Below are 24,911 nucleotides of genomic sequence, written 5' to 3'. Positions count from 1 at the left end.
TCCGATGCGAGTTGTTGGAGCACCGAGACCACAGCCCTTGTTCATAATAAACCCAAGCCATTCTGGTACGTAGAACCGACAGACGTGGGAATGTTTGGGTATCTTTTTTTACTTTCTTGGAAATTGGCGAAATTTTTTACTCCGCTACCATATCTCATAAGGGAACGTACCCATACTATGTGACCCTCTAAGGAAATCTAGCGTTTTTCATGCAGCAAGCGCCGTATTAATAAAGACAAATTCATACTATAAGCCAAATAAATTTTTTTTTTAACTTTTTGTTAGCAGGGAAATGATTCAAAAGCATATTAATGAATTACTACGTGAAAACTTTAGAGGGAGCGGGAGGGTCTTGGAATATAATACGCGTGGTCACCGAGGGGGGAGGGGGTTGAAAATTGCAAAAAGTGGGTCACGTAGTATGGGTACGTTCCCTAATGTGCACAGCCCGAGTGAGTTCCTTTAAAGACCATCGCATAATATATGTTTAAATTCTATACAGTTCTAAAGGTGATCAGAATAATTCTTTCAGATAAAAAACTAATTGTTATACTTTTCAATGTTTTTTATTTTCTTGTTTAATAATTAAAGTTGAGAATTTCTTACAGTAATGTTTATGTTCATAAAAAAAAATGTGGTCAGTTTACTTGCCACCACCACCACCACCGCCACCGCCGCCGCCTCCAAACTGCCCACCGCCACCTCCACCACCGCCACCGCCTCCGGGCACAGGCTCAGGATTCGGCAGAGGATTTGGGCTTGCTGTAGTAAGAAATTGTGTATAAGAACACATATATGTAAGTAAGTGCTTTACATATTATATTGTCTAAATCTTAACTCACCAATTGCTAAAGCCAATAGGGCTAACAAAACAGCGAAGAATCCATATAACTTCATCTTGAAGAAGGTACAATGACAATGATTTCTTTTGAGTCGGGATGCGCTTTTATAGTCGAGATTTTCTTTGTGTACAAACACTCGCACATACATACACATATGTATTTTTGGGGGAAAACCATAGCAAAAGAAATTTTGCGACAAAATGTTTCTCGTTATCACTTTCACGTATGTATTTCCCCATACCCACTTATGTTTATTTGTATGTGCATATGTATTTATGTGCGGGCAATGTTCACTTTATACTCTTTATTATTGGTTGAATGGGCATTACATTCGATCTGCATCCAGGTGTCATATTTATACGAACGTGTTTACATTAGGGTGGTCCAAAATAAGTAAAGTCGGAATTTTAGTTTTGTGAATTTGCGGTCCATTTACTTTGTAAAGTCGCCTTAATATACAAAATATGTATATTTGGGGTATTCACAACGGTGTCGTATTTAAATTTCGTATTGTTGTTCGTCGTAAACTTTAAACGGTTAAATTATATTTGGGAGGTTCGGAAGGTGCCATAAAAGTTATACTATCAGCCGGGCTCCCATTTTCATTTACTTTTGCGTTTTGCGTTTTCGTAAAAATCGTACGTTTTTATTTTTGGATGCTCTTGAATTCGCAACTTTTTGTTATCGATAAGTTCCATTCTTCACTTTGTTTCTGGTATAGCAAAACAGCTGTTTTAGCTATTTCAACAAGTTTAAAATAAACAAAAATGCCTTTAATTTTTTCACTAGCGTGTTTTGAAGCAAAAAGAAAAAGAAAAAGACCGAATTTACTAAGGCAACCCTCAATTACATACCGATTATTTGGCAAAGTTAATCGATTTATCGACTGAATCAAATCGGAAACAGTTGTTGTTTCGGCAATTTTGCTGCAGAAAAATTTGAGGTATGGTCCGTAAATATTTAATTAAAAAATAAATTAAATCGAATATTTATTTTTAAGTACGGGAAATGTATCTTAAGAATTTCTTTTAATAAATAAAAGCTGTCCAAGCTTTTATAAATCGGTTATTTAAGCGTGTGACGTCATTTACTTTTCATGCCACTAAGTCTAAAGTTTCCGATTTGAAACCGCGAAAATTTTGCGATATACGATTGTGAGAGTGCGCAATTATGCGATTTGAAAACTAAAACGCAAAATTTTTGCGAATTCGGAAACGAGAGCCCGGCTGTATGAATTTTCACACTGTTTAAAAATAAGTGTTTGTGCTTTCAAGTCCTCTAAACATCAGCACTGCACCGACACCGACACGATTTTTCGGAGTACATACTAGGGATGTTGCGAATGTGGAATTTTGGATATCCGCGGATGCGAATGCGGATGTCAAGTATTTTTAAGAAATAATTGAGGTGAGTAAATAAGGAGATTTAGGAAAATAAAAAATAGAAAGGTTAGTATTTTTTAATAATGTTCTTTTAGTACTTGAATTTAAAAATTTGGAACATTGTATATGACAAAAACTTTTTGAGGGACCGTAAATCAAACCTGCGCCACTAAATAACTACTCGCTCGAGGCGACAAACTTGAAAAACTTGAAACTTGAGAAAATTGTAAATTCTTTTCGATTGACGATGCACTAGTTGAGAGGACTTTCAGTTATATTCATTTATTTTTTTATTGCGATGCAATAATTCCTTTTCGAGAATTGCATCGGGGCTGCAAATGTCGGATGTATCCTCCTGAATTTCAACTTCACAATCTAGCATCATTGCACGATCGTTGGTTAAACACGGTTGTTTTCCAAAGAATTCTTCATTCTCATTATTTTGGTTCTATCGGAATTCGGGGAACCTATAACGCCATCAGCGCTTTTCGATTTTAGTTTTTGTAATTTATTTCTAATCCTTTCTTCTGTGACTGTTTTATCAGTGCACTTGCACAATATTCCAGGGACCGAAAATAACAGTTATTTTTTTACGAGTTAAACTTGACCTAATATTTTAATTCCGTAATAAAAGTTTCTTCCGGATAATAAACAAACCGCTTATCCTCATTTAACGAATTTGGTATCATATGACAGAGGACTGAAATAGCTTTGAAACAGAAATAACGAACGAAGGTTGCCACCCATATTTATATTTTTTTTTATAATTTAATACTAAAGAAATGCATACCATACCATGGTATTCATTAACATGCTATGGTATTCATTAACATTTTTATTGAAATATTTTTCAATAGGTGGCTTTCCTCGTTTAGACATTTCAGTTTTAAAGCTACATATTTAAATCCATTTCATTTGATACCAAACTTGTATAATTTGGGTAAGCGGTTTGTTTATTATCCGGAAGGAATTTTTATTTCGGAATAAAAAATATTTGCCCAAGTTTAACTCGTAAAAAAAATAACTGTTATTTTCGGTCCCTCAATATTCGCATTCGCAAAAGATCCGCATTGATTATTGCGAATGCGTAAGCGAATGTTTAAATTAATGCGGAAGCTCCGCGGTTGCGAATGCGAATACTCGCAACAACCCTGGTACATACCCTGGCGGAAGCTAGTGACTTTTTTTTCAATCAACTAAATGAAAGACTACTTTGAAACGAATGCGGTGAGTAAATGTTTCTAATTTTGGTACTATTTTTACTCAAAGAAACAATTTGTGTCTTGGAAGGATGAAAAACCACCTGCGAAGTGCGTATTAAAAAGAAAAATACTCACTTTTAAGTGATTTAAATCAAATGCAAATTAAAGCAGTTGAAATCAAATGCAGAGTTGGGCTATTCACTTGCTGCTTGCACACAATTCAAACTGTACATTTGAAAGCACACTTACATACATGTCTGGCTGTAGCTGAGCGTGCAGAGATGCTTGTTGTTACTTGTTAGATTTCAGAAGATCTGGGTTCGAGTCCCAACAGAGACAAAATGTGAAAACGATAATTCACTTTTTTTGGGTCTTTTAAATATGAAGAAGCATCTGTGAAGTGCAGAACGAAAGTGTATTCAAACGAAATATACTGACTTTGAAGTGCTTTAAGCCGAATGCCTTTTTACATAAGTAATTGAAATCAAATGAAGAGCCGGATAATTGACTGCTTCCCAGGACATCGCCATGTTAAATAAATCAGTTCGTTGCAGTGAGATTTTCAATTAGTTATTATTGAAAATAAATTATTAACCGACTTCCAAAAAAGGAGGAGGTTATCAGTTCGTCGGAATTTTTTTTTTTTTATTTTTTTTTAGTGTTGTATTTCACCGCATAACTTTGGACCACGTCAACCGATTTCGATAAATTTTGCATCGGAAAGATAGTGTCTCAGAGGTGGTCCCATACTAATCTGGTTAAGATCCGATCAGCGGATCATGAGATATATATATATATTTTTTTTTTTATATGGGAGTTGAAGTCGGTTTTTTTTTTGCTAAAAATTACTAGTTTTATAAATTACTTTCAAATTAATTTCATTTGCTGCAGGGTACTTTCACATTAGCAGCGACACGGCACAAAGTAGTAATAACAATAATAATAATAGATTGGCGCTTACACATATGCTCCTCTTTTGATTTGTGGCGTGCGCCTTGATGTTATCACACAAAGCGGAGGGACTTACAGTTTTACGCCGACTCCGAACGGCGATTATATTTTATTTTATGAGAAGCTGTTTTTCATGGCAGAAATACACTCGGAGGTTTGCCATTGCCTGCCGAGGGACGACCGCTGTTAAGAAAAAACCTTTTTTCTATATTTTTGCGATGTTGCTTTGACCAGGGTTTGAACCCAGGCATTGTGGAGTGGATGCGCGCACTGCTTACCACTACACCACAGCGGCCGACGCAGTAAATATTGGATGCAAATTGTTCAAAATTAGTATGTGAAGTAAAATTTTTGTAAAAAATATTATATTATTTTTGGAAAATGGGCGTGACCCCGCCCACCTATTATGAAATGCTGTATCTCAGTAGCCCATTCACCAAACTCGGTACGAGCCTTATTTAGGGTCTAGCTAAGAAATCTGTTAAAAATCTAATTCACTTAAAATCGACGATCGCGATAACCACTCAGCAGAAAATAAGATTATGATACATTTTTGGATAATGGGCATGGCGCCGCCCACTTATGACCACAAACGTGTAACTCGGTAACCGATTTATCAATTTCTACCAAACTCTGTGCACTTAATAAACCTGGTACGGAAAAGCAATTCGTCGAAAATTATTCAAATTGGACCAAAATTACATTCGCTTCCCGTATATCTAACGGTAAATTTCAGATCTCTTAATTTCTTAACAATAAATAAGACTGCGTGACACCGCCCACTTTATGACTACAAGGTGTATTTCGGTAGCCACTTTAGCGATTTCCACTAAACGTGGTTCAATTATTTCATTGAGTTTAACTCAGGATATTATCGAAAACCTTTGAAATCGGGAAAAAAGCCCCTGTTTACGACAGTATTTGATACCTGCGCCGGGTATATAAAGTTCGGTTTCGCCCAAACTTATACCTCTTTACTTGCTTTTAATTATTTTCTTTTATAAATGGTACATAAATTTACGACTTAAAATAGTCATTTTTATTAATAGCAATGAAATAAAACTGTATTAGGTTATAATTCATTTTAAAACAATAAAATATATTTAAACTAAACAATTAAATCTTTTAACAATAAAAAATAATGTAAAAAAGGTTGATAGAAAATGTGCCAAGTCCACATTAAAAGAATAAAATCTTAAAGAGAAAATGTAGTAAGTCCTAAAAGAGCCTATAAGTCTGCAACAGCTTTATTTGGAAATTGGCCGATTATTGGTACTAAAACAAGACGAACTAAGGAATAAAACTGCATTTACAGATTAGAAAAATATTGAAAACAAAAAAAGTTAGACGGTTTTTTGTCCCTCCTGAAAAATAAAAAAAAAATGGACTTTGCACGTTTGCGAACTAAGCCAACGATATGGAGGAAAGTGCCCAACACCACAAAGAAAAAAAATCCAAAAAGCAACAGTATTTTTAAGACTCTTGAAACTTGTACCTTATTATACGGGAACAGTTTAGAACTTGCCAAACTAAGGGTTAAAGAGAAATTACTTTACATTTTGAGGAAAAACGAGTTCAAATGTCCCACCCGTCACATTGGAATGTCCCATATATGTTTGAATATAGAGATGTAACAATGAATGAACAGCAAATAAAATATAAAAACAATTACACCACAAAATTTTATTTAGCTATTAATCCCATTAGGAGACATAAAGTCCCACGCTCCCTTTTATGGTGTGAAAATCCCAAATTATGGGCGAAATCCCACGAGTTGGCAACACTGGTTATGATATTTCAGAGAAAAAAGTTTGAAACTTAGGTTTATATGGGGTTTGTTAGAGAAATAACCGTATTTTAATTGAAAATTCTTAAAAATAAATAAATAAATATAAGTGGCACACAATATCACTTTGAAATGGCGTGCTATAGATATGACCGATACTGTAAGTAGACAATTATGTACCTACAATTATGCGAACATTCACTCTTACATATGCACATATCCGAAGTCCGTAAACAGATCCATTTTAAATTAAAAACACAATATAACATAATCAGTTCTCCTTTATTTGTCTTAATAATAAACATGCATGCGCAGATTTTAACGTCCCCCGCCGCCACCTCCACCGTAGCCACCATAACCAGAACCGCCAGGAAGGCCAGGCAATCCAGGAGAGCCGCCACCTCCGCCGCCACCACCCCCGCCTCCACCATAACCACCGGGCAGTCCAGGTTGTCCGGGTCCACCGCCATAGCCACCATAGCCACCGCCACCAGGCCCTCCAAAACCGCCATTACCTCCGCCGTAGCCACCGCCACCACCACCATAACCACCGCCGAGACCTCCAGCGCCCCCATAAGATCCGCCACCTGGCTGACCGGGCTGCCCAGCCCCACCGCCAAATCCCCCACCACCATTACCACCATAGCCTCCGGCACCGCCGTATCCATTACCACCCGGTTCACCGGGCAAGCCATAGGGACCACCGCCACCTCCACCACCTCCTGGTGAGCGCTTGGCTCGCGGTGGTCCTACTGGACTTAAAACGGCTGCTTCAACTGCCACCGCTGCCGCGTTTTCACTATCAACTTCATGCGCTGTAATTCAAATATATCAAATAGTAATTAAAAATAATTAATATGTAAATCGTGTTTTAAAAATTGGCATTGTGTATTACCGTTTGTAAGATCGCAATATGCGACAGTCAACAAAGCAAGCGCAGCCACAATCGGCGCCAACAACCGGCTGGCACTCGAACGTTGCATCTTCGAACTCGTTTCAATACAAATGCAAAGCTCTGCGTTCCTCTAAAACCGAACGACAAGTAAACATTGAACGTTCCGCGTAGATGTTTTATATGCACCGATTCTTTAATTGTTTTATTTTACCCCCTGTGAATGTACATTAGGGTGGTCGTAAGATGTATAAAAAAAGTAAGAATTTGTATGCTCTCACCCACCTAGGATTGTTCTATACCGAAAAAATATACCCCTATTTTTATTTTGAAATCAAAAAATATTTACCAGAGTTTTCCGATCGAAAAATATTCACTTTCAAGAATTCCATACCATTTCTACGAAAAGTTCTTTTTCCCCCATATAAAATACATGGAAAACTTTGAGCGACCTCTAAATATTAGTTGATTTCAAAATAAAAAAGTAGGGATATATTTTTTTCAACATAGAACAATCTTAGGGGGTGAGAGCGTTAAAATTCCGACATTACTTTGTTCGGACCACCCTAGTGTACGTACCTTTTTTCATACTTATGTATCTAAGTATGTTTGTATGTATACTTATATTTTTAGCAAATATTTCACTGGGTGCCCGCTGAAGCGTGCGAATTTTTGCCATTCTATAAGTAAATATCGATCAGCTTGTGCACACAATTTTTAACTCTAATGACACAAATACTAATATTAAAAGTTTTAATTAAGGTACCGGTAATTCCCGGTAAAGGGAGATAGCAGCAGGAATACAAGAATATGTTTATATGCAGTACCTACGTATTGATAAAGCACTAATATTTACTTGTACCATTCATTTAAATTTCAAAGTACGATTGTTATGTATTGTGTTTTACAGTTTAGCTGTAACAAATTGCAATTAGAAATGCTATTCAAAAATACTTTTTAGACACAAATTTTAACGGATTGGAAATATAGTACCTTAAACCTTAATTTAAAAGACTAGATTTCATTGCCATATGTGAAATATAATTTTAATATCAATCAGTTACACGGTGTCTACGAAAAACTATATTTTAGGCACGAGTTCCTTTAACCCGAAAAGTTCTTAGCCAGTTTTTCTTTGCTGCCATCCAAAAACACCCAATATGTCTCACTTGAGCGCTACAAGGTACATCAACAAGTCGAAGGCGTTTGTGCAGTATTGGTACCAATGTAGCCGCCTAGCCAAATCACGGCATTTGTAGACCTATCTCAAGGCAAGACTATTTGGTAGTAAAAAGGATTTTTTGAGGTTAATTCAGCCATATGTTTGAAATTTACTCCGTAAAACTCAGCTCTAAGGAGCACATATGTGCCTTTGAACACAACAAGAAGCCGTCTAAAGGAGTTCCAGATCCACTTTCGGGCAAGAGCGGTGAAAATACCTATGCCCTTACGTTAATAACATGTCGATGAAGCCATTCCCGAAATCAGCAGCTGAAGTTCTTGGTAAATGCGACGAATATGCTTTTCCATTGATTAACGAATTTCTCGGCATTCTAGCCATACTTCCAGCTAGTAACGCTACTTCAGAAAGACGTTTTTTTTGGATACCACCTTCATGATCACGATATAACGCAGTGGACTTCTGGCACCAATAGATAAGTGGTCTGTAGCAAGAAGCCATGATTGCGTTGTTCAAGATGACAGGAAAACGAGAAACTTCATTGGATTGGAGCTCACAGTCACCTTTTGCGAACCAGATCAAACATGTTTGTCCAACAACAAATCTGAATTTACATGGATAAAAATACGTTCCATAATTCAACTGAATACAACTTACTTAATATGGGGAAATATTTCAAGTCATAACTAGAGCTCGGATATTTATGCAAGTGCATATTTTTGTTTAACATCACAGAAAGTCCACACCTGGGTAGAAACTAATTATAGAAGGAAGTGAGTTAATTTGGTCATAATATTTTGCATATTTTCTTTAAATAAAGTTTTATCAGCACGCCATCCTGATTGCAGCCCTTGCTAACTCCGCACGTGACATATTGACTTCCTTCGAACGAATCCAATTTACCAGTAAAGAATGTACTCTATACCGTAGAGCAGAATTGCACATGCTATCGTAGCTGGCATTGTCAAAAACACCCTCAATGTCTACAAACATGCCCAGGCGAATTCTGGCATTGCTAATTCTGACAACCAGATTTTGCAAAGCCGTCTAAAAGCCGACTCACAAATACGAAGGCGAAACTCTGCTAATCTATCCAAGGCTCTGTGGTTCGTCCTTTGCTTTGGAACATTATGTACGACGGAGTTCTTCGCCTCAAAGTACCCAAGGCGACCGAAGTAATTGGTTTTGCGGATGACATCGCAGTAGTGCTTACAGCGAACCACTTTAGCGAAATTTGCGATAATGGTAGGGCTGCCATATGAACCAACGATTACAGATCACGCAATCCGCCATCGTTATATTTGTAATCGATTTTCAGAAAAAAGTTTTCGTAGCGTTTTTGATGTTTTTTGGTTCTGTTTACATCGTATTCTACCTCCTCGTAGTGATATTTTAGCGATTTTATGCGTTTTCTGCAGCGATTTTAATTATAAATTTTGATTTATTACAAACTTATGATATAATATGAAGTGCTTTTGTCGCTCCCTTCCCTTTCGTTTCGACAAAACTTTATTTTGACAGCCAAAAACAAAAACATAAAAAAATTAGATCATGAGATCATTACAACGTACGCCAACAAAACAAAGCAACTTATCACAACTAAAGCACACAGAATTTTTCACAATGCATGCACCTTTTTTATTCTTTATAAAAATATATTTTATACTAAATACATCACAAAACGTACAAATAAAATTTCTAAACTTTGTGCTAAACTCGGGAAAATTCAATAAATTTGCATACAAATTGCAACTTTCTAAACAGATTTTTATAAAAATTTTGTAAATGAAGTTTTGCAGCCCATTAAATTTTAGTTGATTTTTGATATTGGTTTTACTGAGAGTTTCTTCCATACAAACCATGTTCGACAATTCTTTTTATATGGAAGACACTCTCAGCAAAAAAAAAAATGCTAAAAATCAACGAAATTTTCTAGCAACTTCAGACTTGCACTTTATTAATTGGCTCAAAAGCAACATTTTCAAAAATTTTCTAAAGGATCTGATTAGAAATTGTGATCTGATGAAAGAGGCTCCGAGCCAATAATTTTGTACGGCACTGTTAAGTACTCTAGGTTTCATGAAAGAAAAAACAATTAAGTACAAGATAATATTAAAATGTCAATCATATTTTTCGTTGCTGTGAACTTGTTTCAAAACTTTTGTCTTTTCCTTAATATAATTGTAAAACCCTGTGCACGACATTTTGAACGTATTTAGGTACATATTAATTAATCAGCGCTTTGCACTTACCGATTGCTTTTTCATAATAAAGTTAAAAAAATATTTAAATTCCATGCTGCCTGTAATGGGATTTGAACCCTGACCCTCTGGAAATGAGCAAATTGTAGAAAGCATCTTCACGCACTCAGCTGCAGCCAGACATAGAAATGTGCATTTAAATGTGTGTAATGCATGCGTGGTATAAAAGTATGTTAATACTTAATAAGTTTGTTAAATACGAACATTTTAAAACGATAATCAAATAAAAAATATTTATGTAAACTATGCGTTATTTCCCTCAGTGAATTCGTAAAATTTGTCTGAATATTACAACGCGTTTTTTCTCTTAGTGTAGTGATTTTTTAACTTTTATTCAAGTTTGTGCAATCAAATCGAAAACCGGGACATTTTAAGGTGGACCGGGATGCCTGGACAAATAGTCTAAAACCGGGACATGTGCAGGAAAACCGGGACGTCTGGCAACCCTAGATAAAGGCAATAAATCCATAGAAGCTATACAATCGTGGCTACACAAAAAATTGCCTTAAGCTTGCAGAGCAGAAAACGGAGGCGGTACTCAGCTTTAGCATGGAAAAGTTAGAAGAGGTTACCACACAAGTTCCTAAACATAGCGTCACTACTCTTCCCCATGTTAAGTATGTACCTTGGGATTCGTTCAAAATCCACCCGGATTCTGCCAATAAAAAAAAGCCTCTACAACAGTGGCAGCTTTATCGCGGATAATGCTAAACACGCGCGGGCCAAAGCAGCGTCGACGGCAACTGCTCGCAAGCATGGTAAAGAGCCAATTGCTATACGGGGCGCCTATTTGACACAACGCATCCCAACACTCTTCGTACTTCAGCGGTGTGAGGTCAACGTAGAGATTATGTGCACTTCGAATATGCTGCGCGTCCAAAACAGTCTCCGACGAGGCAGCATTGGTTGTCGATATACTGGCGGAAGAGGCAGTACAATATTTTGGGAGCGAAATTGAACCCTCCGCGGCAAGAGACGCCAGTAGGCAGGCGTGGCAGCAAAGATGGGACAACTGACCAAACGGTCGTTGGACGTACCGCTGCATCCCGGATTTGAAACTCTGGCTTGACAGGACTCACGACGAAGTAGACGAAAACTCCTTCCCGGTGATGCGCCTGGAAATATATGAATGGATTAGTAGCACAGTCACACCATTGGGCTTTCGCTCTGTCTTCAGGAGGCTGGGAAAATTTTAATTCTCCGATACTACGTTCGTTCGTGGTTACTCACCTGCTTCTACTTGTTTCCCTTCTTCTTTAAGCTATCAGTTACACTTTGTACATTCTTGCTTTAAACGCTTAAATATTCTGCGTCCACTTTAAATTTACAAGCTTTTTCTCGTATATTATTTCATTTAATTGGTTGCTTTAATACTTCACTTTTAATTCTCAGCTTCTTTTCACTATTCGAGGTATTTCTTGTGTCACCTGATGTACAAATGGCCGACTATGGGGTTTCCAGCAGGATTTTTACCCTTGCACTGCGGGAGATTATGTATCCCATTGGAAAAATAACGGGCACTGCGCCAATTGGACTGGTTCCGTTATTTTTACAATGGGAATTCGCCGCAGTGCAAAGGAAAATGTCAAAATTTAAATGTAAGGCTGTTCGGGGTTGCCTCCTTGCTTGTGAAATAAGAAACCACAACAACCTCACACCAGCTCGATTCTTTAACTCCAAGTATTACTGGGCTACAGCGCTTATACCGAGCTCTTTGCTCTTCAGTAATATGCTCGCCAACTACCGAAAATCGTACTTTGAGAATGCTGCTCATGGACACAGGGTGAGCTTGATGACATTCATAAGGGCCAAGGGCTTCACCAGAGCACAGCTACTTAAGCCATCCTCCAAGTCCGACGTACGTTCACTCACCAATCAAGAAGGATCAGGAAGGCATTTTGAAGCTGTGGGCAAAGTCAATAATTATAGAATTCGACATCTACTCTTATAATCAATACGGTGCCAACAAGTGGTGAAAGAAGTTTTTGTATATCGTGTTGCCTAATTTCTATCCCTACAGCCTCTCAAAGTTATGCTTATATGAAAAAGTTGTGTAAGTGGGATGAGAAACTCGAAATCAGTTTTTTTCTTCTGCAAATATTCATTGCTAGTACTAGAAAACAAAACAAGTATCGTTGGATTAAAGTTTACCTCTTTCCAGAATCTATAAAAATGCACAAGCGAATTCCGTGAACTTCATTTCACTTCTTTAAAGTTGGCCGATGGTCTTATTTACAGACGTAAGGACTAATTTAATGCAAATGATATAAAAAAGTCTACGTTGCATCAAACTATGCCATACATTTTATTTTTAATATCCACCCCCACCACCGAAAGGACCACTATATCCATATCCATTACCGCTGCTGCCGCTACCGCTACCACCGGGTCCATAGTAACCGTAACCACCATTACCACCGGCTCCGCCATAGGGCCCATTCGGGCCATAGCCACCATATCCATAACCGCCAGGCCCACCACCACCGCCGCCGCCGCCGCCTCCGCCTTCGTATTGTGCGCCACAAAGCAAGTTAGAAGCAAGAAACGTTATTAGGAAGACAATTAGCTTCATTGTGATGAAATTCGCTTTTTCCGAATTAGACGTTCACTTTTATATGCCAACTCTAGAATAAACAGCAGTGAGAATGAAATATTTGTTTGAGCAGGTGCAGTGATGAAAAAGATTATAGCTTTAATACCTAATATTCACTTTTACTCGCATTCAAAACAATGTACATATGTATGCATGTTAGTTGAATCGAGTACTTGCATTTAGTCAGCGTCAAAAATACGGATACCCTAACGTTTTGACGAATTTATTTACTTATATTTTCCATACCAAACTTTTGTTTATTTTTATAAAAAGATAGCTCATTGAACTGCAGAAACTATAGGAATAAATTTTTTTAATTTCATACAGAAATCGGGAAAATTTAAGAAATACGAAGAAGTTTTCATAAAAATTTAAAATTTTTCAATTTCTGTTATGCAGTTCTGTAGATCATTAATTTTAGTATAATAAAGTGCAAGCTTCAAGTCGCTAAAAATTACCGTTGATTTTTGAGAATTTTAGTTTCCAACTAGCTTGCGCAAGTTGGATTTTTTCTTCGAGTGCGGCTTAGGAATAAAAAAAACGGATGCTTTATATTTCAGCGTTTTGGAATGTACCCGATTTTTGACGCTGACTGTATAAAGCGCAAATAAATCCACATGCTTACTTGTACATACGCAAATACGTTTCATCGGTATTGCAATTAATTTTGTATACTAACTAAATTTTGTATACTAAACTAAATTTTTCCTCTCTTAAATCGATTTTGTGGAACGAATGTGATAAAATAGCAAATAAATGCTAAATGTGAATATATGAGTTAGAGTACCTTTTTTAGATTAACTTGATTCGTTCCATTCATTGCTCAGTCCTTTAAATTAATTTTGGAAGCTTAAATTAAAATTGAACTTAAGTGTTATTACCAAGGAACCAAATTCACATATTCTCAACTTCGTCTTACCTCTCTGTAATTCTGTAAAGCAACCTTATTATATGTTAAGCCCTGCAATTATACAGGTGCAGTGCTTTTGTACAATAAACAGTGATTGCACATAGTACATACATGTATAAAATTTTTTTTGGAAAGGTATATATTATATGATTTGAAATAGAGTGACTGGTGTCAATAATTTTCAGACGAGCTCCCAGGTAGCCTCAGACTACGTTATCGATCATAGCTCCACGGATGGACTATCGTTTCAGGAGACTGACGTACCTCTGTCAATGTATACATGATGAGGGCGGATCTTGTTGTTGTTGTTGTAGCGGCTACAACAACCCCGCCCAGATCGGTTGATATCTCAGTCGTTGTCGTCAAGTTCCACTAACGGCAGCCCTAGGAAGCGTGCAGCCTTTATCGGGTCGGTCCACAAGGACAAAGCCGTTAGGGTTGTCGGGTTTTCCGGGCATGCGAAGAGATGTTTCGAGTCATGTGGGGTCTCTCCGCATGCCGGACACTCATTTGGCACATCCTCATTCAATCTACTTAGGTAGGAGTTTAACCTGCTGCAGTAGCCAGAGCGAAGTTGGGCTATTGTCGTTCGTATCTCCCGAGGCAGATGAAGCTCAGTCTCGTCTATGTCTGGTGGTGGTGTGCTTAGAACGGCATTCAAACGGTCTAGAGTCTATATAACTCGAGACTGACTCGCAGTGAATGCCGTTCAGGGCCAGTCGGTGTCGGGTCTGACGGGTCCAGAGGTTGCTTGATGAACCTCTGGACCTCGTCCGTCAGTTCATATAGATGCCTCCTGACGTGCCTAGGCGAGGGCTCCTCTGCAAGCAGCTGTCTGTTCGGGTGGCTACTTCTGTGGGTCCCGATCAGAAACTGCTTGCAGAGCATTATGTTGTGCTTCTTTATGGGAAGCATTTGTACCTCGTTGTGGAGGTGATGTTCGGGCGATATCAGGAGGCATCCTGTCGCTGTCCTGAGTGCGGTGTTCTGTACAGTCTGTAGCTTCGTCCACTGTCACCCGAGTCATTCCGGTACGTAGAACCGGCTGTCGTGGGCGGATCTAGATTGTCCTGCTTGAATTGTATTGGTTTGGATCCAGGTTCATTTCTTTTGTGAACCCTACAAATATTTTTATATCACAATAAAATAAACGATCTAGTCTCCATGGCTTCGGCCTCTTTAGGTGGCTTTAATACCATTTCCTTCACCTCCCATTGGCATTGGACATGGTGGCGGCTTTAGAAGGTTGAGTTGCCATACCACAGGTCATCAAGCTGAAAATGCATATTCCGACACAATTAACGCAACCCGTACATCAAGCTACGACCTATTCGTGAATAAGCTCACTGACCTCTAGTTGCCAAATAATCCCCCGAGGGAATGTGTATGGAAAAAATCGATTTGGAGTCATTCCATAAGCGTCTTGATCGGTGGTATTAGGACCGAGTCGGATTATATCGGTAGCTGCGGCAGTTTTAAATGCTATGTCAATAAGCATTAGGGGTATTCTCGCGGTCTTGCAAAGCACTTGCACGGTTCCCGGATTGCACGGTTTTTAAAGCTGTCGCATACGAAAACCGATTTTTACGGTGCAATTTGATATTCAAGACTCAGAGAATACCCCTACTTCAGCATGGCGCTAGATGCCAGAGTGACAGCACCACTTAAACCAAACAGGTCGCACCGGTGTAAGCCAGCTGCCTAACTAATATAGCTCTCTTTAGCGAATTCCAACAGACAAGCATTCCAAAAAACATAATATATTCAACTATGGCTTCACAGAGTACAGAAATTACACATAACTTCATAAATAGGCTACTGGTGCCTTTCTCACAATTTCCATAATGTTAGATTTATCTTGACCCTCTCAAAGAGATGCTGGCGAGCATCTCCAATCGAGGGCAGAGTTGAGTAGAGGATCTGATACTTTGCAGTGAATAAGACCAATTAGAATTGACGGACAGTTCTCTATTACTATGTTTGACGGCGAGGCCGCTGTTAGACGACCATTTAGTCACTAGATTTAGATAGATTTTGGTAAAGTCCTCTAGAGTGCCCAGAAATCTACCCTCAATCAGACAGCTTATATTCTCCAGCTTCTTCATCAAGCCGTTAGCAAGCACTATCCGAAGCGGGGTGGCTCTGGTATTACTCTAGGCGATAAATATAGCTGTACCACTCAGCCACGATAGCTCTGTCGCAGAGCAAGTTGTAGATGGGCTTTTTATGTTGGTTGTAGCGCCGAACTTTGTCTCCAGCAGAACATTATCAAGACCTCCCTGGATGTAGAGGAAGACCCCCACCTTAAATTCTTCACTTACCTACTTCATAGTTGCATAAAAGGCCATTTCCACTGACCATATAGAATATTCTGCAGTAGATCATTTTTATTTTTCACTTAGGGCCGGTTGCTCAAAGCCTGGTTGACACTAATCCCCGGTTAAACATCGTTGTCGACGTTACCGACACCGTGTTATATGTATGGAGTCGAAAACGTCGATAACGATGTTAACCGGTGATTAGTGTCAACCAGGCTTTGAGCAACCGGCCCTTAGTCTATTCTCCATTTTCATACACACAGGCAAGATTTATACACATTTATAAAAACAACACTATATACATACTTAGATAGAACGTGTTAAAAAACTAACACTCTTCCACCTCAAGAGAGAACATCCATTATATAGTATTTTACAAACATTTCCATTTATAAATGCGCACAAACATACGAACATATGTATGTAGATATGCAAAAAAAAAAAAAAAAAAAAAAAACCTCAGCCACGAAATGTTTCCACGATTTCTTGTCCCTATTGTCTGTGCGCCAATTAGCGCTTGCAATACGAAAACAATCAACCCATATGCCGCCGCAACAGCCCACACGCTCAATATTTGACGGTCAAACAGTGGCTTGATGTTTCACGCTCGACGAAAAAGCTACCTGGCTGGGCCAAGAGTTGTCATACCAAATGCAAATAAATTGAACATACGTAAGGTCACAACTCCTACTTATTACATACATATGTATGTACACTCGCTGTGTACGTGAGCAGGGCGGAGCAATTTGTCGTGATGTCATCAATCTCGCGTGAGAAGCATCGGGAATGACACTAATTACAGACCTTAAAAATTTACGATGCAATTATATACTTTTTTTTTATTTCTATGATAATACTACATATATCTAGATAATACATAGATACTAGACACTGTTGTAGGTACATAGTATACTTTATAATCTAGTGCGATCAGCTAGTAAATAATACATACAATAAAAATGAATCGATGAAATACAATATATGTAACTTTACAATGGTTTTTGTTTTATAAAAACCTCGTAAGCATAGCGATGGGCAGAATGAGCAGCCAGAGTGAATTCATTTGTGTGAACTTCGCATTCGCTGACGATCGGTAACGCTGATCGTAGTAGTCAGGATACCCGCGGGTATTAGGATAGCTACCTGGTGCCACCGGATAGCCGCCAGGCGCACCTGGCATTCCAGGCATGCCTCCGGCACCGCCACTATACGCAAAGCGACGTCCCTGGTCATCTATGCCGCCTACGTAGTAGCCACCATTGCCGCCGGCACCGCCATAGGTATTGCCGCGGCTATCCACACCGCCATAGCCAAATCCGTAATCACTGGTACCAGGCGCTCCCGGCATACCGGGTGCTCCTGGCGAACCCGACGCTCCCGCCCAACCACCAGCCCCACCTCGACCACCTTGCGCTGCAATAAAAAAAAGTTTAGTAAATATATGTACATACATATGTGTATATTGAACGGCGATTTAGTACTTCTTTGCCTTCGGCGTTTCTGAGAAATCACTAATAAGCATTAAAACATTTGCACGGCTGCAGCGACTGTGGCAGTATACAAATTGCTTAACGCCGTTGGCTTATCCAACAAATATGTACGTACATATGGGTCATTCCATACAAAATTTACACCTCAATGTTTTTTTGGTGTGAAATATTTTTTTTACATTCTTTATCATAAAAAAGACTCATATTTTTTATTTCATCATTATATTCGAAAATCTCGAAAAAAAAAATTTCGGAAATTTTCAACTCACAGAGGAGTGAATTTTTTAATTTTTTTGCAGTTCAAAAACTATTCGTTGGAGAAAAACGGGTAAGCAATCAGAATTTGCGTGATTACCTCGGCTTTCCATTAGAGTGTGGGACAGATTAAAAAAAATAATAATTTGAAAAAAAACTAAATTTTTTATGTTTTTTTATCTAATAGTTTTTTTATTAACTATACACCATTTTATTTTTTTAGCAATCTTAATAGTTGTCAAACTTTTGGAGAACAGTGTGAAAATTTGAGAATCGAAAAACTTCATACATAAAGTTTTAGGCGAAGACATGCGCTGCCATTGCTACTTTATGTACGCAGGCATGAAAAACTCGTAACTTCTACGATTTTGGTTTTTTCAATTTCTCAAACTCTTACAGTGTACTCCATAAAGCTTGACAACTATTTAACATACAAAGATCAAACGGTGTATAATTACAAGTAATTTTTAAGCAGAAAACAAATTCGACTTCAATTCTCATATAAAAATTTAAGTTTATCGTTAATTTCTTCACGATCCAATTATCGGATCTAAACAAAATTAGTATAGACCACCCGTGAGGTACCACCTTTCCGATGAAAAAAGAATTATCAAAATCGGTTAACGTGGTCCAAAGTTATGCGGTAACATATATAAAATAAAAATTAAAATATTCCGACGAGCTCCCTTTTTTGAAGTCGGTTAATAAAAAATGGTAAAAAAAATATTAAAACATTACATTTTTGAATGCAAAAAGTTATTTATTTAAATATGTCTCACACTCTAGTGGAAAGCCGAGACAATTACGCACATTTTGATTTTTTAACCGGTTCGCTCCGACAAATAGTTTATTACCTGCAATAAATTTAAAGACGATACTTCTCGGTGAGTTAAAGATTTCGGATTTTTTTTTTTCGATGAAGAATGTAACAAAAATTATTTCACCCAAAAAAGCATTCAGTGGTAGATTGTGTATGGAATGACCCGTATGTAGATAGTCTAAGCCGGTGAACAGCAGTGTCTGTCTACCAATAGTACTTTTTATGCACTGCACATTGCACTTTTATGTAGGCATGCGAGTTTTGTTTGTTTGTGCATTTGTATAACTCACCTGAGCAAAATAAGACGCAATTCAATGCCAATAGAATCACACCCGCCTGTCTGAGCTTTAAACTTGGTTTCATCTTCCCGCTAACACTGACACTAGTCGACTAAACAAACCTGACGCAGCCCAGGCGACTTTTGCTCGCTTTTTACAAGTCGCTGGGCATCAGTCACTCTTTGCAGTTCAGGTGATTCAGTTCGAAACTTCTCTTCCAAACAAATTGTTTCTCTTTTTTCCCAAAGTTTATTTTGTTACTAAAAATGTTTCTGTTTACTTAGTAGATAAATACATGGCATATCTGATTACCGTCTAAATTGCTCGCAATTTGTAGAATCTTTGAGTAGTCACACTTTAGTATATATGTTTATTTACATACATATGTATATATTTACCTGTCAATTTTTATAAACGGACAACTATTTACATACTTATTTACTAAGTATATATGTAAAGTTGGGTGGTCTCTAAAATCAAATTAACGATTTTTTTCAGTCTCACCCCCTCAGTCGGTAATAGCACGGTCACAGATATCACATATAAATTTTGGTCCCGATTGGAGGCGGTTAAGGCGTGTCGCACAGGGGGCAAAGTACATACTACCGTAATCGAATATATCATATATAAGTTTTGGTCCCGATAGGAGTCGGTGAAGGCGTGCCCCAAAGGGATCAAAGGCCGAAAAATTTAAATTATTTAATACCCAAAATCGATACTACTAAAGTGGAGGATATCACATATAAATTTTGGTCCCGATTGGAGTCGGTTAAGACGTTTTCATAGGGTAATCTGAACTTTGACACCTGTGCTTAGGAAATCTGATGTAAAAGTTTGCTTCCTTCATTTAAGGACCACCCTAATGCACATATGTACATACATATCTATTTATGTACTTGACATGAAAGATTTCCACAAAGCTCAATAAGCATTCTTCACACCTTTCGAAACAATTAGAAAGGAAATATAAATACAATAAAACAGTACATATTTAATATCTAAAATTAATTTACTGAATGCATATTTATGTATATATATTAAATAGAAACGTGTGAATGTAAGTTATTACATAGCACATAAATAAGTACTCATAATTATATACATACATAAGTGTACAAATGTATAATATATTTTAGATCAGGTGAAACTTCCATAGCACTTACTTAAGAGCTATTGCAGGGAAAAATCTAACTATATACACTATTGCTGGGCAGTATCGATACGAAAAGTACTCAGAACTCGATTCTCAAAAGGATCGATCCGATACCCGATTTTTAATAGTATCGATACTGGGTACTCCAAGTACTCAGTACTCACAAAAGAACTCGAAAGTACTCAGAACTTAAAAGAACTTGAAAGAGCTCAGTACTCAAAAATACGCATTTCCAATCAACACTTTGACACATCTAACCAAGATAGATTAAAAGAACTCAGTATTAAGTACATAAAATTACTGAGTTCTATTTACTTTTACCTGTATTCGGAAATGATTGTACCCAGTTTCAATTAGCAAAAATTTTCAAGTACAATACATGTACCTACCTCGTACAGATAGCCATTCATTTGACTAAATTGGGAATTAATATATTAATTTGAATAAAGTGATTCTAGCTTGGAAGATTTCTATATGTGCAAATGTGTATATTTGAAGAAAGTGCTCAGTACTCTCAAAAATACCCGATCATTAAAAGTATCGATACCAAAGAACCCGATGCTAAAAAGTACTCAATACTTTCCAACACTAATATACACTACAACCATTGTGTTGAGTGAGCAGAGGCACTCTCCCAGGGGGAGTTCTTTCTCCATTATTATAGAATCTAACCGTTAACGCCCTTTTTTAAGTCTAAAAGGCAATAGTTGTTAGGTCATACATAGCGTCGTAACAACGGCAAACATCTGCAGGTCCTGAGTGAGTTATTACAAAATGCCCTCAGCCTTTCTAATATCAAACCTGAGGAACGTGGACTCAGTGTCAATCCTATCAAGATGGAGATGGTTCTCTTCATAAGGAAATATAAAATTCCTCTATTCAAACCACCAATTAAACGGCACACAGCCGACCTTCTCAACCGGGATCAAGCATATAAAGGAAACTCGACTGGAAGCAAAATATCGAAGACCGCTTCAGGAAGGCCATTACCGCCCTGAACACCTGTAAGACGGGTATAGGCAAAAAATTGGAAATTGTTTATATAAGACCCATACTCTTTTACTAGATTTAGCTGTTTCGGTTCATTGTGCCATTTTCGGCCCTTTCGGAAGCAGCTGGCATCTTAAGCAAAATCGATTGATAGCACATATTTGCCTAACTCAATGCAACTATTTCCTTCGGATCCGCAAGCAGTGCTGCCAACTTGACTCAAACCGTGCTATTTTTGGCTCTATTTTACTTCAAATGGCACTTAATTTTTCAATGTGGCACAAAGTGTCAAAATGGAACTTTTGAAAAATAGTAATACTTCAATACATTTTTGTGAAATCCTTGGCACCTTTTTTGGCACTTTTATTTTTCTATTTGGCACATTTTGGCACTTTTTTATCCTCAATATGGCACTTCTTACCTAAGGATAGTTGGCAGCTCTGCTGGTATCTTATGCGCAAATTGAATTTATAATTACAATTTTAGAAGTTTTTTTTTATATTAACTCAAATATAATTGGTTACTTTTTGCCTTATATTGATTTGGTTTGTGAAGTCCAAGAGAAGAGTTAGTTCTTTTATGATAAAATTATATAAGCATATGTGAAATATATTGAATAAACAATATTTTTGATTTTTTATGGACCAGAAAGTGGTTTTATTATTAAGCTCAAATATATATATATATTACTAAGCTGTTTAAATTTTTTATTTTTTTATTTGTAAAACAACAGCGTTTTACAAGGCTTCGTTGAATCGACGATCATTTGTGCTCTAGGGTTAAATATACAAAGAAATAATTATATATTTGTGTAATGAGATGTTAGAAAAGTTTAATTAACACAAATAATACCAGGTAACTCATCCGAATTACATTTATGTCTCCAAATTTGTGAAATTTTTTAAAAATCGATAATTTGGCACTTGAAAAATAAATATAAATTCATAAATATCTACTTTAATGAAAGAACAATGACAGATGAATTGCACTTTTCGTTGTGAAAGGTGCATTGTTCCCTCAGCCACTTTTACTTATTGAAAGATAACTAAATTTGTATTTACTTATGCATGTATGTATATACGCATGAGTGCGCATGATTAATGTATCGATAATAAGTGGAGTTCTCATATTGAAATGGAAAACAAGCCAATGAAGTTGTTGAAAAAAAAAGGAAACAGAATTTAGCTTTTAAAACAAATCGAATGCATTCTAAGTGCCTGAAACGTTTTTTTTTTGGCTTTGAAAGCGCACGGTTAACAAATAAACGCTTATTTCGATTGTTTAAGTTTTCAGTTATCGCACTGATCCGGCGCAAATAAGTATTCACAAATGATGTTATCAAATATTGCATATTCATTTATATTGTTTGAAAAGAGATGACTACGTCTTGAAAATTAAGTTTCAAATCATTTAAACACACAAAAATGTGAAGTCACCTTCTACGTTATAAGAGACATGCATAGCATGAAATGCGCAAATTTTCTAAATTTAGATAGGTACATCTGTGTTTTGGCATTTGTCTTTTGTTCATTTAATGTTTATTATTTTTTTATAAAAGCCTAGCTGGTTAAACACCATACACATTCAGATTTCAAACATTGTACAAAAAGTATAAATATTCTGCAAATTTTCACCAAAATTTCAAAATTTTTATTCACAATCTTTAGAAAAAATTTTGAGATGCCGTTTTTTAGCCCATTGAATTATAGTATAATGAAGTGCAAATTCAAGTTGGTAAATTTTTCTGGTTGAGTGTTTCCCATTTTTTCCCTACAAAGTATGCGCGACCATTTTCGTTTATATAGGAGCCTGAAAAAAAAAATAAGATCCAAAAATCAACGGGATTTCGTAGCATCTTGAAACTTGCACTCCATTATACTAGAATTAAATTGGCTACAAAACTGCTTAAATATCAAAATTTTTTCAAAAGATTCTGAATAAAAATTTTGAAATTTTTGTGAAATTTTGCAGATTTTTTATAATTTTTGTACAAAGTTTAAAATCAGAATTTATGTGGCTAGGCTTTTATAAAAAATTGATAAACATTAAATAAACAAAAGACAAATAGCCAAAACTAGTCAAAATATTGCACTCCTAATATTTTGTGGACCACTATAAATGTGGACATCCAAATGTATGTATGTAGTATGTATTTTGTACCTTTAGTTCATACACTTCACACTTTTATTTCATACAATCTTGCAGCAGAAATATTTCAAAGTGGATGAAGTAAAGGTGGGCAGGGATATTTATGAAAATACAAGTATGCTTATCTTATTACCGTGCATTTATACATACCATTTTGAGGTGCAAATACGTTTAATTTGCTGAATGACTAGGCAGATAAGTGGTTAGGGAGTACGTATTACTCACCAAATATAATATTTACACACATTTTGAACCGCAGTTGTCCGCCGGCAAAAACAATGACAAAATTGAGAATGAAAATAAAGTAAAGTCAGGTGATAATTACTGCACGCTTTTAGAACATTTGTACATAACATTTGTACACGCACAAAATGTGTGTATATATGTATATATACGTTAGACTGGGTCGCAAAAAAATAGAAAAATTTGACGTTACAAAGATTTCAGTCCGATGCGAAGTGGAAGAACTATTTTCGCTATTCATTTGTTTACCGGTGGGATGCGTAACTATTCTAGAGTAAATAAACAAAACTTCCCTTTCCTTAGTGCTTTCTTCTTAAACCACTGGAATTATTTAAACTATGTATCGTTTACAGATGAATGAGAAACATTCTTTATTAAACTTGGCGGGTGATGTTTAAGTAGATAACTTATGAATATTACGAATGCAACTTCATAAAATCTTCCTTGGAGGTAGTAGTGGAAACTGTGGAATACATATGTGTATGGGAGTATTTTTTGTTGCTAGCAAAATCTTCCGAAAATATGGAAGCTCAACACGTTAAATAAAACTTATATCGCGGAAATTAAACTTGCAGCGTTATTTTCCGAACTTGCGTTGGAAATACTGTGAAACCCGCTTAAGTACCTAACCAGCTTAAGTAACCAACATTTTTGGGCACCGTGAATATATTAATGTAATCTGAAGAAAATCCCTCTTTTAAGTACCTCCTGGCTTATTTACCCAACCCGCCTAAGTACCTAAATTTTTCGTACCCCATTTACCATTTTACCTATAATTTTCCCCTTTTAAGTGCTCCCGCAACAAGTTCGGCAAAAAATTCTAAAAAATCAACGGCAATTTTTAACCACTTGTAACTTGCACATTTTTACACTAAATTGAATGGGCTATAAACACTTCTGAGAAAAAAGTTTAAAATTTTGATGAAAATATGATGAATTTGTTTTTTTTTCACTGTTATATTGTTAGGTGTGGTATTCGTTAGGTAGTGAACTGTGTTTTAATTGAAAAAATCTTAAAAATTTATAAATAAGCATAAGTGGCATGCAACATCATTTTGAATTTGTTAGATATGTCCAACACTGTATGTATGTATAAATATGTATAATCAATGATTGAATTCTTTTAAAAATGACACAACATTGCTTTATCGTTTTTTATTATAAAGTTTTTGCTTATGTGTTTAAATAATGCTACGATCTTGGTTTTAAACTAAGTA

General features: G+C 36.7%; 4 protein-coding genes across 4 annotated transcripts; all 4 read right to left on the bottom strand.

Annotated features, from left to right (window-relative positions):
* Positions 1-550: 550 nt before the first annotated feature.
* Positions 551-1,027, bottom strand: LOC118748280 (eggshell protein 1-like). Its single transcript, XM_036482656.1, has 2 exons — positions 843-1,027; positions 551-762 (listed from the first exon to the last, which is right to left on the bottom strand). The coding sequence occupies exons 1-2, from the start codon at positions 994-996 to the stop codon at positions 644-646; spliced, it is 273 nt and encodes a 90-aa protein (XP_036338549.1). The 5' UTR covers positions 997-1,027; the 3' UTR covers positions 551-643.
* A 5,397-nt stretch (positions 1,028-6,424) lies between these two features.
* LOC118748279 (glycine-rich cell wall structural protein 1.0-like) lies at positions 6,425-7,218 on the bottom strand. Its single transcript, XM_036482655.1, has 2 exons — positions 7,059-7,218; positions 6,425-6,978 (listed from the first exon to the last, which is right to left on the bottom strand). The coding sequence occupies exons 1-2, from the start codon at positions 7,144-7,146 to the stop codon at positions 6,482-6,484; spliced, it is 585 nt and encodes a 194-aa protein (XP_036338548.1). The 5' UTR covers positions 7,147-7,218; the 3' UTR covers positions 6,425-6,481.
* Positions 7,219-12,807: 5,589 nt separating this feature from the next.
* On the bottom strand, positions 12,808-13,068 carry LOC118748396 (putative glycine-rich cell wall structural protein 1). Its single transcript, XM_036482768.1, has one exon. It carries the CDS (start codon positions 13,066-13,068, stop codon positions 12,808-12,810), a length of 261 nt encoding a protein of 86 aa, XP_036338661.1.
* A 3,695-nt stretch (positions 13,069-16,763) lies between these two features.
* LOC118748278 (glycine-rich cell wall structural protein 1.8) lies at positions 16,764-19,316 on the bottom strand. The gene is made up of 2 exons (XM_036482654.1): positions 19,173-19,316; positions 16,764-17,730 (listed from the first exon to the last, which is right to left on the bottom strand). Exons 1-2 carry the CDS (start codon positions 19,243-19,245, stop codon positions 17,324-17,326), a joined length of 480 nt encoding a protein of 159 aa, XP_036338547.1. The 5' UTR covers positions 19,246-19,316; the 3' UTR covers positions 16,764-17,323.
* Positions 19,317-24,911: the final 5,595 nt, after the last annotated feature.

Source organism: Rhagoletis pomonella, unplaced genomic scaffold (assembly GCF_013731165.1).
Source record: "Rhagoletis pomonella isolate Grant_MI unplaced genomic scaffold, Rhpom_1.0 Rhpom_scaffold_00013, whole genome shotgun sequence".
In the NCBI taxonomy this organism is placed as follows: domain Eukaryota; kingdom Metazoa; phylum Arthropoda; class Insecta; order Diptera; family Tephritidae; genus Rhagoletis; species Rhagoletis pomonella.
The sequence above is the reverse complement of the archived record's forward strand: the minus strand, read 5'-3'. Positions and strand labels throughout refer to the sequence as shown.

Excerpts from the sequence above, each read along its gene's own strand:
- LOC118748279 (XM_036482655.1), bottom strand. The coding sequence starts at position 7,146 with ATGCAACGTTCGAGTGCCAGCCGGTTGTTGGCGCCGATTGTGGCTGCG. Across the intron at positions 6,979-7,058 it reads ATATTGCGATCTTACAAACG|CGCATGAAGTTGATAGTGAA; the intron begins GTAATACACAAT and ends TTTGAATTACAG.
- LOC118748396 (XM_036482768.1), bottom strand. The coding sequence starts at position 13,068 with ATGAAGCTAATTGTCTTCCTAATAACGTTTCTTGCTTCTAACTTGCTT.
- LOC118748278 (XM_036482654.1), bottom strand. The coding sequence starts at position 19,245 with ATGAAACCAAGTTTAAAGCTCAGACAGGCGGGTGTGATTCTATTGGCA. Across the intron at positions 17,731-19,172 it reads TTGCGTCTTATTTTGCTCAG|CGCAAGGTGGTCGAGGTGGG; the intron begins GTGAGTTATACA and ends TTTTTATTGCAG.
- LOC118748280 (XM_036482656.1), bottom strand. The coding sequence starts at position 996 with ATGTGTATGTATGTGCGAGTGTTTGTACACAAAGAAAATCTCGACTAT. Across the intron at positions 763-842 it reads CCTATTGGCTTTAGCAATTG|CAAGCCCAAATCCTCTGCCG; the intron begins GTGAGTTAAGAT and ends TTCTTACTACAG.